Source organism: Salvelinus alpinus, chromosome 3 (genome assembly GCF_045679555.1).
Source record: "Salvelinus alpinus chromosome 3, SLU_Salpinus.1, whole genome shotgun sequence".
NCBI classification, from domain to species: Eukaryota; Metazoa; Chordata; class Actinopteri; order Salmoniformes; family Salmonidae; genus Salvelinus; species Salvelinus alpinus.
The window spans coordinates 89,526,479-89,541,811 of NC_092088.1; the positions used below are offsets into that span (position 1 = coordinate 89,526,479).

The 15,333-nt window shown below is 46.1% G+C and overlaps 1 protein-coding gene across 1 annotated transcript; it reads left to right on the forward strand.

The window, feature by feature from the left end:
• The first annotated feature begins 1,883 nt into the window (after positions 1-1,883).
• On the forward strand, positions 1,884-9,991 carry LOC139569772 (polymeric immunoglobulin receptor-like). Its single transcript, XM_071391142.1, is given in 10 exon segments — positions 1,884-2,013; positions 2,209-2,514; positions 4,075-4,410; positions 4,580-4,691; positions 7,844-7,938; positions 8,140-8,180; positions 8,290-8,370; positions 8,940-8,999; positions 9,804-9,835; positions 9,837-9,991. Coding segments are annotated over 10 exon segments (1,224 nt in total). The 5' UTR covers positions 1,884-1,955; the 3' UTR covers positions 9,940-9,991.
• The last annotated feature ends 5,342 nt before the right edge of the window (positions 9,992-15,333 follow it).

Here is a 15,333-nt window from a genome sequence, read left to right on the forward strand (position 1 = left end):
GCCTGCCTCCTCCACGGCCAGAAGGAGGGTGGCACTCTCATGGGGATGGTGACCGTACACCTTCCACCTCCATGCTGAAAATAATCCTCAACAGGGCTGAGGACAGGAGAGTATGGGGGCAGGTATAGGGTCACAAACTGGGGATGGGACAGAAACCATGCCTGAACAACCTCTGCATAGTGGAACCTGACATTGTCCCACACAATGACATAACTGACCCCTTCACCTTGACAGGCCTGCTCACTTTCATTAAGAGATTTTGAAAAATGAGCGAGAACGATAACATTGCGTAAGTGGATAGGTGGGGGCTCTCAGAGTGAGTTTTGCGCAACAGAGAAAGGCGGCCATTGTTTCTCCCGGTCCTATTGAAAAACCAACACTCCCGGTTGATACAGTACCTGGTGCCTCTTCATAAGGTGGCCGATTGTTGGTAGGCTGATGGATGCCACATTGGCAATGGTGTCATCGTTCTTCTCAATGGCCTGCTTCATTTCAGACAGCCGTATGTCATTCCTGGCCCTCACCATTTCCACCACGGCCCACTACTGCTGGACGGTCAGCACACAGCCACCACCATGGGGTCTTCTGTCAATTCTGAGGGTAGAACAGAGTGTACTGTCAATAGTTGATACTGTAGGAATACTCTAACATGTTTTGTGAATTTACATGCATTACAATATGTTATTGACAGTTGATCTTTTCAGATATGGGTGAACTAATATGGAAGCTTCTGCCATGGCAAGGCCTCTGTTTACCACAAGGTCAACAAAAATGGCCGGACTTCATTAGATACCTACCTCTTTGACCTCTTTGATGGGGTCCATGCCCACCTTTTTGACCTCTCTGAAGGGCCCCTTGTCCACAAGCTCTTTGATTTCTTCCTCTCCCTTCCTCTCTATCTGCTCCATGTTCAAAGAAAGTGTTCACACACACCCTTTTATATGTTGACCAATTGTATTTACCACTATGTGAAATCAATGAGCAATCACGAATAGTCATTATGTATGGCTATGATGTATTATTCTTGTCATTTAGATGTTTATACTATACAAACACGCATTTATTTCTGTAGTTCTCAAAATCCATATGTAGTAGACCAACCAGATTAAAATCTATAGGTTTACCAAACGGTTAAGTGATTAACCATTAAGCGACGTGGGTTATGTGATGGTCAAATGTATTTAAACGAATGAGAAGAGAATCATATGAAAAGTATTGAAAGAATTGCATTGTGAAAGGCAATTACTTTATTTTAAAGGTATTTCTAGATGAAACACTGATTAGGTTTGGTGAAAAAGTTACTGTGTCATTTTGTGTTGTACTCAATTGAAAAAGTGCTCAAAGTTTTGTAACAATAGCCTGCGTGATGATCTGTTTTGAGTTGTGAAGTAAAGTTGTGAAATTTTACCACATATGTGTGAAAATAGTAATGAAAGCAATAACAAATAAAAAGTAATGAATGTTTTGAAAGATATTTTATTGCTCTCAAGATAATTTGTCACAACATGATGTGAGCTCTGTCTGTGAGTTTGAGTGAGAAATTCTGATGTATCTGAAGTAGTTTGCTGTGTTGGAGCCAATAACAGAACGTATAGCTCAGCATTTAACATGACATCATGGAATGAGTTTAGCTGAAGCTTGCAGAATTCTGAGCTACTGTAACTTTCACACTTTTGCTGTACATTTCCTGTATAGAAGGAGGCGAGAGACAGAGAGTGTTCTGTTGAACGTAAAATCACATCAGACCGGGTTGTGGGAAGCCTGAACCATGAACCTGGTTTAAAGTGAGGTCTTGGCCTTAAACTAGTCTACTATCTTCCACTGAGGGGGGCATGTACACACAAACAGAAGCAGGAAGAGAGTTAAAGTGAGGTCTGTGAACACTAGGAAGTAGTAGTTCTCGCTGGTGCCTTGGTCCTCGACACATTTAACGTAACAGGCAGATTCTAACTCTCATGGCTCTTCATCTCTCCCTCCTCCTCCTCCTCCTCATCTTCTACAGACTCTCAGCAGGTAAGGGTAACATTTCTATGAATTAAGGGTGAAGTCCCCTGAGTCAATTCACTTTAAACACTGTATAATCAATCAGAATCATGAACAAGCTGTTTTAAAGTGTTGGAGCGATGTGATTTTTACATTTTCCCTCTGTAAAGATTCTATTAAATGTTAACTCTAATTTAAATGTGTTTTGTGTCGATGTGTCCACAGTGGGGCATGTGTCTGTGCAGACAGGAGGCTCCATCACCTTCCCATGTCGCTATGATCTGAATCACATCAACCATGTGAAATACTGGTGTAAAGGATTAGGTTGGGCTGTATGTTCTTATGTAGTACGCACTGACCATCCTAAGAGCAGTGGTAAGACCTCAATCTCTGATGACATCAACAAGAGAATCTTCACTGTGACCATGACTGACCTGACGTCATGGGACTCTGAGAATTACAGGTGTGTTGTGGAGATCAATAGAGGACCAGATATCATGATACAACAGTTCAACCTATCTGTCACTCCAGGTAAGATCTCTTCACTGCTTGTATCTAGTCCTAGCAATGTCCTATGGAGTGGCCTGTAAACCTGCAATGTCAAATGCAAAACAATAACGCAGTTATAAATAGCCTATTACAACAAATGAAATGAGAAATGTGTAACCACTCTGAATTTCATAGACAGATCTATACTGTACATGTAGGTAAAACAAGATTATAAACTCAGCAAAAAAAGAAATGTCCCTTTTTCAGGACCTCGTCTTTCAAAGATAATTAGTTAAAATTCAAATAACTTCACAGATTTTCAATGTAAAGGGTTTAAACACCGTTTCCCATGCTTGTTCAATGAACCATAAGCAATTAATGAACATGCACCTGTGGAACGGTCATTAAGACACTAACAGCTTACAGACGGTAGGCAATTAAGGTCACAGTTATGAAAACTTAGGACACTAAAGAGGCCTTTCTAGTGACTCTGAAAAACACCAAAAGAAAGATGCCCAGGGTCCCTGCTCATCTGAGTGAACGTGCCTTAGGCATGCTGCAAGGAGGCATAAGGACTGCAGATGTGGCCAGGGCAATAAATTGCAATGCCCGTACTGTGAGATGCCTAAGACAGCGCTACAGGGAGAGAGGACAGTAAGGACAGATGATTGTCCTCACAGTGGCAGACCATGTGTAACAACACCTGCACAGGAACGGTACATCCGAACATCACACCTGCAAGGACAGGTACAGGATGGCAACAACAACTGCCCGAGTTACACCAGGAGCTCACAATCCCTGCATCAGTGCTTAGACTGTCCGCAATAGGCTGAGAGAGGCTGGACTGAGGGCTTGTAGGCCTGTTGTAAGACAGGTCCTCACCAGACATCACCGGCAAGTTTGCTGAAAATAAACGCAGTTGACAGTGTTGGATTCGACATTTTGAACATTGAGATATTAAATAAATGATAGAGAAGAAGCATAGAATATTAAGGAGTGAAATAGACTGGGTCTCTGTAGAAAGACAGAGAGCTGTGGAATGTGTTGGGTGACAAGAGGAGAGCACCGTGTTGATACAGGAAAGACTGATGGACATCTGTGGATGAGGTTGAGGTCAGAAGGTCAGGACAAACTCCCTGAAGGGAGTAATACGGGTTTGGTATCTTGTTACTATTTTCCTGTTAAACTATAAGATGTAAGGATTGGAGAGAAGGAGGAGTGTCTTAAGTGGGATATATACAGTATATCTGGATTGAAGAACTGTTGAGTTGTCTGATTACAGCTGTACAGAACCTTTGGGAAAGAATGAAACTTGGTTAAAGCTTCTCTAGTGTCCTTGAGTTATTTACTCTGAAAAATAAGATCCTAACAACAGTGAGAGGACGTTTCATTTTTTGCTGAGTTTATTTTGGGTCATGATGGAGTGACAGAACTAAGCTTGGGAGGAAAGTTACATTCTTCAAGAATCAATGGCAATATATAATTATTATGAATTTAAAAGACAAAAAATAGATGTATCAATCACAGATTGCAGCTTTAATGAGCCTGTTGTAAAAGCACTTTTCTGTTCTCTGAATTCTTGTTTTTTACCTCTGTGTTCAGGTACTCCAGAACTCTATGTGGAACAACAGGAAGTGACTGGAGTAGAAGGAGGGAGTGTCACTGTCCATTGTTACTATAGTAACTCTGGAGATATGAAGTGGTGCAGGATGGGTGGTGATTGTGTGATGTGGTATTCTGGGACTTTACATGGAACATCAGTGACATTAAATTGGACAAGTGAAGCCAACAACAGAAAAGCCTTAACAGTGACTATGAGTGGACTGAAGATGGAGAACACTGACTGGTATTGGTGTAGAGTGGGAGAACTAGAGATGCCTGTTCACATCACTGTCAGTCAACAAACTGCAACACAGAGAACCTCTAAGATGTCCTCATGTTAGTAGATCAATCACATACTTTATGATCAATATGATTCACTTTGTTTTATCCACTGGCATCATCTGGAACTGACTGTAATATTAACTATGAATGTGATGTTGCTATACAACCTGACTATCTGGTTTACCATTAACTTCATTGATGATATTGTTGTTTAACCTCACAGCAACCCAAGATCCAACCACTCAACAACCCTCTGCCTCTCCAACTGCTGGGTCTGTTCAGACTGACAACACAAGTCAAGGAGCTGAGGGGAACATGGAGGAAGTCCACCAGAGGTTATTTTCACTCCTTCAGCTGTATTATCCCACATGTTGTTAGATAATATGAACACAGGGAAACATTACAATTCCATCATACACTACAATGGTTAAAGATAACCTAACACCCTCCTTAAATGCATATAGAGACTGTTATCACGTCCTCTTGGGTACAACATCTCTGTGGTTGCCTTGTGAGAAGTAGCAGCAATTCTGGTCTTATTCTCAATCTCTCATTTGCAAGGTCATGTTGCACACATAAAATTAACGTAATTTCAACAGTAATCATATTATCTCTTCAAGTTTATAAACTTCCAAAGATACAATCAACCATGGAGGAATGATAGCATACCTAGCTTCACGTTGAAATTATGGTGTTTGTTGTTGGGCTAATCAGATGTCAGTGTAGCCTACATAAACCCAATCTCACTCTGGATTTACTTTCACGTACAGCTTGTGTAAGAAAAGTTAGAGGAGTTACTTTCAACTATTTCATGTTATGTTGGTAGTCTATGCAAATGAGTGTGGAAACTGATCAACGTGTTGACATGACTATTTAGCTGAGTTGAGCACAGCTTGTTTTCAAAGCTAAGCAGGGTACAAAGAGAAAGGCATCTGGATGGTAGACTAGTTGTCTCTGATGTGCATTACCCATCATATACCAGTAGGAGTCACTGTATAGGCCGGAATTGTTGGATAATAATTTATTTAACTAGGCAAGTCAGTTAAGAACAAATTCTTATTTTATAATGACGGCCTATCTCAGTCCAACCCTCCCCTAACCCGGACGACGCTGGGCCAATTGTACGCCGCCCTATGGGACTCCCGAGCACGGCCGTTTGTGTTACAGCCCAGGATCAAACCAGGGTCTGTAGTGATGTCTCTAGCACTGAGATGCAGTGCCTTAGACCGCTGCGCCACCTCTTTATTTAGGTTAATAGCATGACATTGAAACAATGACGTTTATTGAAGCATACCATTTTACTATCAACATTGAAACAAGGTTAAATAAAATATGTCTAATCAAATCTAAAATTCAACATAATTTCAACCACCCAGTTGAATATTTTCTACGCAATTCCAACAAACATAGTTCTGATGATTATGTTGAAAATAGATTGATGTAACAACCTGTTAGTCAGATTAAGTCAATGTATTTAAATTCACGTTTGACCCTAATTTCAATGTTTTTAACGTTAGTTGAAATGAGCTGAAAACAGTACTAGTTGATGACTTTTTTCAAACCCAATGTATTTTTTACGTAGATTCCTCTCCACAATACGTTGAGAAATGACGTTGAAACAACGTTAAGATTTAACCAACATTGCTTACCATTTCCTCTTGGGTAGAAGAACATCTCTGTGGTTGCCCTGTGAGAAGTAGCAGCAATGTTGGTGTTATTCTCACTCTCTCATTTGCATTATTAAGTTGTACACTTATATGATCAGAGGCCGTCTGCACTCTAAGGTCCTTACTACTGAAAGTGTCTGTTCCAGGTGCGTAGGAATCAGAATAAGAATACTGGAAGAGATAGAGACTCACACACTGTCGAAAAAAGGTTAAATACTTAACTTCTCTGGGATATGTGGGACGGTAGCATCCCACTTGGCCAAAAGCCAGAGAAAATGTAGTGCGCCAAATTAAAATATATTACTATAAAAATCAATCTTTCATGAAATCACACATGAAAGACACCAAATTAAAGCTACACATGTTGTGAATCCAGCCAACATGTCTGATTTCAAAAAGGATTTACGGGGGAAAGCACACCAAACAATTATGTTAGCTCAGTATATAGCCACAGAAAAACACAGCCATTTTCCCAGCAAAAGATAGTAGTCACAAAAAGCAGAAATAGAGATAAAATGAATCACTAACCTTTGATGATCTTCATCAGATGACACTCATGGGACATCATGTTACACAATACATTTATGTTTTGTTTGATAATGTGCATATTTATATCCACAAATCTCGGTTTACATTGGTGCCATGTTTCAGAAATGCCTCCAAAATATCCGGAGAAATTGCAGAGAGCCACGTCAAATAACAGAAATACTCATCATAAACTTTGATGAAAGATACATGTTTTACATAGAATTAAAGATACACTTGTTCTTAATGCAACCGCTGTGTCAGATTTTTTTTTAAATACGTAAAAAGCACACCATGCAATAATCTGAGAGGGCGCTCAGATAAAAACAACATTTCTCTGCCATGTTGGAGTCAACAGAAATACGAAATTACATCATAAATTTTCCCTTACCTTTGATCATCTTCATCAGAATGCACTCCCAGGAATCGTAGTTCCACAAAATTTGTTGTTTTGTTCGATAATGTCCATTACTTATGTCTAAGTAGCTACTTTTGCTAGCATGTTTAGTGCACATGTCCAAATGCTCGCGCAGATGCAGGCAAACTCGGACGAAAACTTATAAAACAGGTCGAATAAACTGGTCAAACTAAGTAGAGAATCAATCTTCAGGATGTTGTTGTCATATATATCCAATAACGTTCCAACCGGAGCATTCCTTCATGTCTGTAGAAGTTATGGAACGCAAGGCGATATCATGAGGAAAGCGCGTGACCAGGAACTGGCATTCTGCCAGACCAATGACTGAAACACCTCCCATCCGGCCCCACATCACACTAGAGGCTTCATTCTACGTTCTACAGACTGTTGACATCTAGTGGAAGGCGTAGGAAGTGCAAACAGATCCATATCTTACAGGGAATTGAATCGGCGATGAGTTGAACATTGACCAGTCTCACAATTCTCACTTCCTGTTTGGATTTTTCTCAGTTTTTTGCCTGCCATATGAGTTCTGTTATACTCACAGACATCATTCAAACAGTTTTAGAAACTTCGGAGTGTTTTATATCCAATAGTAATAATAATATGCATATATTAGCATCTGGGACAGAGTAGGAGGCAGTTCACTATGGGCACGCAATTCATCCAAAAGTGAAAATGCTGCCCCCTATCATAACAAAGTTAAAATACACCTTATTTGTATAGTAATAATCTCAATAGTAATAATATCATATCTTTAATTGCACGGTGAAGATCCACACGTGAATAGCTGCAAACAACTAATTATTACTTTTTAACAAATTATGAATTCATAATGATCTATTTTAAAGTTCTTATACAGTATGCCATCCATCAGGTCCATAGATGTGAAAGTCCTACTCATCTCTCTGGGCATGTTGGTGGTGCTGACAGCTGGTATCCTAGTAACATGGAAGATGTGGAGAAAGCATAGTACGTATTTAAAAAAATATATATATATGACAATATATTAATGTTGGAATATACAATAGAATGAATTTTGCATACATTATGGCATGTACGTACAGTACACCTTCATTTAGCTCTGAGGAGACAGGTGGTGTTGAAGTGACATGAAATGTAACTGAGTCCATTGTAACTCAGGGGACATTAATATCTCCCTCTCTATTTCAGAAGACAATAAAGCCGAGAACCAGCCAATAATCACCTCAGCGGTAGACTACGCTCATCTTGTCTTTTCAATCATACATGTATGTGCCTTTCTATTCTTGATATAGTCATTTCCATACAGTACATAGTCGGTGTGTGTCTCTGTACCAGCAGGACCCATTTCCTGACAATGATGATGTAACGTACAGTACTGTCGTCCTAAAGAGGAAGACCCAGCAAAAGTTACAGACCAAGGTAAGAATGATATAATTACATTTATTTTACAATTTTTTTATACATATAATATTGTTTCAACGATGAGAAAAGGACAAAACACATCTGAAACATAATAGTCTACAGATGTATTCCCACTGTGGTTATTATTATTATTACTAATGCTATTATTAGTATTATTATTATTACTAATATTACGTATTATTACTATTATTACTAATATTAATAGTATTACTATTATTATTACTAATATTAATATTACTATTACTGGTATTACTAGTATTATTATTAATAATAATATTATTATTACAAATATTACTATTATTATTACTATTGGTATTATTATTATTACTATTATTGGTATTATTATTCCCAGTGGTTATTATTATTATTATTCGTATTATTATTATTATTCCCACTGGGGTTATTATCATTATTATTCTAGCCACAGCTTCATATTGAGGTACTTTAATAAAAGTATGGATTGGTTGATTGTTTAGTAAACATGTTCTCAGTATCACCATTATAAATGTCATTATATCATGACAGAAGTGTCCCTGTTCACCTCTCTCCCTGTTCCTCCTCTGTAGTCAGCAGAACCAGATGATAATGTGGTCTACAGCTCACTAGCTCTACAGGTGACCACACAGGTCAGTGTTGGTGTCTCCTCTGTCTGTTGTACCAGATGATGCTGATCTCTCAACAAAGATACAGACACCACCACATTACTATGTGTAGTAAACATCAATCTTTAAAGGTCGACTTTGGGCAAAAACTCACAAATAACGAATTTAAACTGTATAACTGATCAATGCACCATCATACCAGGTCATTTAATGCTTAAAAACAAAACATAATTGTTGAATTTGGCTACGGAAGTGCAATTTCTAACCGATCTCTACAGCCTCCGTCCAAAAACAAATCCTGTGAAATGAAGTCACCACATACTGGAAGATTTATTTTATTTTTTACATACTGCAAGAATTACCGGGTAGCTAAATTGCCTAGCTTAGCTAATGAACTAGCTACGTGGGTCGAGGCGCGCATTGACACATCCATGAACCACCAAAAGTCCAACCCATTTCTGCTTGAAAATTTAGAACGAATCAAATCAAATCAAAAAGAGGCGGAGACGGACAGTTTTTCGTACCCAAAGTCGCCCTTTAACCACACCATTTTTTAAAAATCTTTTTACTTTGCTGTATGTAAAACTTTTTCATCACATTGTGACCAGCTAACCTCATTGTTATTACTGTATCGATAACATTACAGTATTGAGTGTGACTGGGTTTAGGATGAAGTTGCCCCTAGACGTTGATCTCGGGTCAGTTTCGTAATGTTTCCTACTATTGGTTAAGGTTATGCGTTGGGGGAGCTGGAAGAGGATCCTAGATCTGTACATAGGGGAAACGTCACCACGGAACTTATGACTGAATGTTTCACTTCCTCTCCAGCAGAGGGAAGCAGCAGCACAATAGTGACTGACTGAGAAGACCTTGGTCGAGTCCTTTTACTGGAAGGACAGAACACTCCCCTCTCCTGTGTTACATCATCTATCTGCCTCCAATATGCTTCTGTCATACCTCTTAACCCACCCCAGAAAGACCCCTCTATCATTTAGTGTAATAAACTACTGAAGACAGTCTGCTGTGTTTGTTTTCATTATCATCACATATCTGTTACATTAAGGTTATAATAGTACAACCGTTTTCTACAGTTCCACTAGTTCTACATACTGTAATGACCTGACTAGATCATAAATGAACAATTGTCCAGACAGAGGCTTGAGTTTGCGAATTGACGGTTTATTAAACCAACTTTACACAGGCTACTGTTTGGGCCGTAGCACACGCCAAATAGATGACAGATAACCCACAAGCCAATCGTGACCTTCTCTTGTGAAGCCCAGACGTAAGAGAGAGAGAACAAAGGCTGAACCTGGTCTTAACTTCCAATGCTCCACCCCCCTGCCCAACCCCCCTCCACGCCACTCCGCCAACCACCAGGATGCCCGGCATCAGAACATTCCAGGCATTCCCGTGATTGGCAGATAGCAGGTTGATTGACATGTCGGACCCCGCGAACACCGGGTACTGGTCAGTACAACACAACCACCTCCTAGCCTAACACATAACACACAGCTGTCTGTGCGGGTCGCTACACAGCCCCCCCACCACAAAGTCCCTCGTCCCCGAGGGAACAAACAAAGTCTCTGAAGCGACCCGGAGGTCTCCTTTGCCTGCGTGGCCGTGATGGTCGCAGAGTGCCCCTCTGGGAACCAGGGGATGAAGGCAGGGATATGGGGGACAAGGAAGCGGGAACGGGTAATACAGTCCGTGGCTCTGGGGAACCACGCGGTGACACAGGGGGGGAGACAGGGGGAGTGGGCTGTCTGGAGCCTTGTCTGCGGCACCTGAGGGTGGGTGCCTGGAGAATGTCATTGCCAGAGAGGGGAATTGTGGGGGTTCCTGGGGTTTGGGGAGAAGAGGCCCCTCTGTATGGGGCTAACCTGTCCCGGTGCAGTGCCACCTTTCTCCCCCTGGGAGGAAGCTGCACCCGGTACACAACCTCCCCTACCCTCTCCAGGACACTGCAGGGTCCCACCCAGTGACTGTCCAACTTGGGGCATCTGCCTTTTTTCCTTAGGGGGCTGTAGACCCAGACCAGCTCCCCAGCCACAAAGTGCCTTCCCCGGGTGTGCACGTCATAGTTCCTTTTCTGCCTCACACCTGCATTCACCAGCTGCTCTCTGGCGAAGGTGTGGGCTGTCTCCAGGCGGTCCTGGAGTCTCCGGGCATACTCCGGCCCCGGAGGAACATGAGGGCTATCCAGGGGCCGACCAAACGCCATCTCCGCAGGGGTGCGGATCTCTCTCCCCAGCATGAGGAGGGCAGGCGTGCAGGAGGTGGAGTCTTGGACAGCGGAGCGGCATGCCATGAGGACCATAGGCAGGTGCTTGTCCCAGTCACGCTGGTGTTTGGAAGAGACGATGGCCAGCTGCTGTCCAAGCGTTTTGTTGAAGCGCTCCACAAGGCCATCACTTTGAGGATGGAGAGGAGTAGTGCGGGTCTTGTGCAGACCCAGCCTCTCACACATGGTGGCGAACACACGGGACTCAAAGTTTCTGCCTTGGTCGCTGTGGATGGACTCTGCAGCTCCAAACCTGCTGAACATCCCCGCTGTCAGGGCGTCGACGATAGTCTCTGCCTCCTGGTCAGGCAGAGCATAGGCCTCGGGCCATTTTGTGAAATAGTCCATGGCCGTGAGCACCCAGCGGTTTCCACTGTCTGTGGTGGGGAACGGCCCAGCTACATCCACTCCCACCCTCTCCATGGGAGCCCCCACTGGGAACTGTTGGAGCTGAGCATGAGAGCGGCCTGGGGGGCCCTTTCTCGCTGTGCAGTTGTCACAGCGGCGACAAAAGTCCTCCACATCCCTCTTGTGCTGCCCCCAGTAGAAGCCCTGACGGAGACGGCGCAGTGTTTTTGTGACCCCAAAGTGTCCAGTCCCCACCCCCCCATGAGTACTCTGGAGCACAGCCTCCCGCAATGCTTTTGGGACCACCACCTGCCACCTCTCCTCTCCCGTAGCTGACTCCTTCCATGCCCGCTGTAGCACGCCATCAGCCAGCCGCAGTCTCTCAAACTTCGACCACAACCCTTTGGTCGCGAGTGAGAGCGCTGTCACCTCTTCCCATGGTGGCCTCACCTGCGCCTCTACCCACTGTAGCACTGGCTGTAGGTCTGTGTCCCGTCCCTGCTGCTGCCGCCATTCAGCCACGTCGACAGTCTGCAGCTCACAGCAGACAGGCCCGCTCGCCCGACACACTGTGGCACAGACACCCTCCTCTGCCCGCAGCTCTCTCTCCCGTCCCTCTCTCCGTTCACAGTGGCGGCAGCCGTCTGCAGTACAGGGCCGACGGGACATGGCGTCGGCGTTGGAGTGGCGTGCCCCTGCCCTGTGCACCACCGTGAAGTCATACGGCTGAAGCTCCTCCAACCAGCGTGCCACCTGCCCCTCTGGCTCTCTGAAAGACATGAGCCACTGGAGAGCAGAGTGGTCAGTCCTTACAGTAAAGGGCAGACCACCCAGGTAGTACTTGAAGTGTTTGACGGAAGCCACAACAGCCAAGAGCTCCCGCCGGGTGACACAGTAGCGGCGCTCATGTTTGTCAAATGTTTTGCTGAAGTACGCCACCACTCTCTCCCCCTCTGGCCCCACCTGGGCCAGCACCCCACCCATGCCCACATTGCTCGCGTCTGTGTCCAGGATAAAGGGCAAGGTGAGGTCAGGGGGGGCGAGCACGGGGGCCTCGATCAGTGCACGTTTGAGGGTGTTGAACGCCTCCTCACACTCCACTGTCCAAGTGAAAGCCTTGTCCTTCGGCAGCAGGCGGTTCAGTGGAGCAGCAACGCTTGAGAAGCCCCGTACAAACCTCCTGTAGTACGAGGCCAGGCCCAGGAAGCTCTTCAGCTGACGCTGGTTGGTGGGGGTGGGCCAGTCTCTGACAGCCCCTACCTTGTCCTCCATGGTGCTGATCCCCTCCTTCCCCACTCGGTGGCCCAAGAAGGACACCTCTCTCCTCATGAAGTGGCACTTCTCGGGGTGGAGCTTCAGACCTGCGGCAGCCACCCTCTCCAGCACACGCCGTAGCGCCCCCAGGGCTGACTGGAAGGAGCTGCCATGGGCCAGGATGTCATCGAGGTATACCAGACACTGCTGTCGGGGGATGCCATCCAGCACCCTGTCCATCAAACGCTCAAAAGTAGCTGGAGCGTTGCACAGGCCAAAGCACAGGACCTTGAACTGCCAGTGTCCTCTGTTAGTGGAGAACGCAGTTTTGGCTCTGGCCTCTGGGGAGAGGGGCACCTGCCAGTAGCCACTGCGGAGGTCTAGTGAGGAGAACCAGGAGGACCCCCTAACCAGGTCCAGCGACTCATCGATACGTGGTATGGGGTATGAGTCCTTCCTGGTTACCTCATTCAGCCGCCTGTAGTCCGCACAGAACCTCAGCTTGCCCCCCTTCTTCGGAACCATGACGACTGGCGCCGCCCAGGGGCTGTCTGAGGGCTCAATGAAGTCTGCCCGCTGCATCTCCAACACAGCCTTGTCTGCCGCCTCCTGGCGTGCCAGCGGGATACGGCGGTGACGCATCTTGATGGGTCGAGCATCACCTGTGTCGATCTCATGTTGCACCAGATGAGTCTGACCCACCTCTTCCTCACTCAACGCAAAGCTGTCTCTGAATTCAAACAGCAACTGCCACAACCGTTCCTGCTGCTCGGGGTCAAGACCAACACAGTTCCTCCCCCATATCTCCCTCACTGCAGACAGTGTCCTCTCCTCTCCCATCTGGGGTAGCTGGGCTGGGGGGGTGCGGCCCGGGCTCACAGAGGGCTGTGTCATGGAGGTAGCTGGGGGAATGTAACACACCGCCGTAGGTGACAGGGGGACTGGGGAAAAGTCACACACAGCTGTGGGGGAGGGGGCGCAGCCATGAGTCTCTGCTGCTTTAACTGTTGGAGTAAAGGGTTTGTTGGGTTGAGTGAATGTGACATTAGGGGGGGCCATGGTGACTTCCGTCCCTCCCTGGAAGCTCAGTGTGCCCCTATTTAGGTCTAACTGGCAGCCTGTGCTCCTAAGAAAGTCCAACCCCAGGATACAAGGGTCCTGCACAGCCGCCACCCACACAGGATGACGCACAGTCCTGCCCCCTACTGTCAGAGTCATTATTCCCTTCCCTTTAATGGGTGCCAGCTCACCTGTGACTGTGCGGAGCTGCACAGTTGTAGGCTCACACTGAGTCCAACCTGGCACAATATCTGGCCTCACCAGGGTTACTGTGGACCCAGTGTCCACCAGGGCGGAGCAGGGCACCCCCTCCACAGTGACAGGGACATGACAAAAGTCCCCAACACAGGTCCGGCCCACCACAACAACAGGCTCCATCCGCTTGCCCTCGTCTGCTTCTGGGGGAAGTGGAGCCTTGCTTCCCCGTCTGTGCCGGTGGGCTCCTCCTGAAGATGATGGTGGTTGGGATAGAAAGCCAGGGGTCCGCACTACCCGGTCTATGCGGACCCCGAGCCGTTTCCCTGAGCTCTGGGGGACATGGGGCAATCTCGGCGCAGATGGCCTGGCTGGCCACAACCCCAGCAGACCCTGGGACCAGGGCGTGTGTTTCGTGCCGCCTGTAGCGACACAGCACGAATGAGTTTTGTCATTTCGGCCACCCAAGCAGGCTTTTCCGGCTCCGGGCTGCTCTGCCCCCCAGCTCGCACAGAGGGTGTGTCTCCCTGCACCCCCACCAAAGCCCCAGCTGAAGCCCCAGCCCACACCAGCTCCCTCTCCAAAGCCATCTCCAAGGCTGTCTGCAATGACTCAGGATGAGCCAGCTGGGTCTGTATGCGCAGCTCCGTAGGAGAGAGCGCCTGTATGAACTGGTCCCGTGCTAGCTCGCTCTGCACGGAGGGGGGCATGTGAGCATATGCCCGCCGAGAGAGGCTCTCAATGTCATTAGCTAGCACCCGTAGAGGCTCTCCAGGCTGCCTGCGTCTATTACTCAGTTCGGAGCGCAGTAGCCCGGGCTGTACACACTGTCCATAGCGCCTCCTCAGTGCTCCCACTAAAGCACCATAATCATGCCTGTCCTCGGGGCTAATCAATATCAAACAGGCCAGAGCTTCATCCGTGAGGCATAAAGCCAACTGCAGTGCCCTTTCTTCATCCGACCACCCCCTAAAATGAGCTAACAGTTCAAACTGAGCATGAAAAGCTTCCCAATCCGCCTTACCGGAATACTTCGGGGTCTTAACAGATACGGACGCAGCCGGGAACTGGGCGCCGCCATGTTTGTTTACATCCTGAGCCCCAGATTCCTCGTCACGCCGCGTCGACGTCACCACTTCGGTCCGCCCACCAGAATCCGCGCGAAATACAGTCGACGAAGCACTCATGCCCGCTTCAGCCGCCATCGCTCTAACGTCC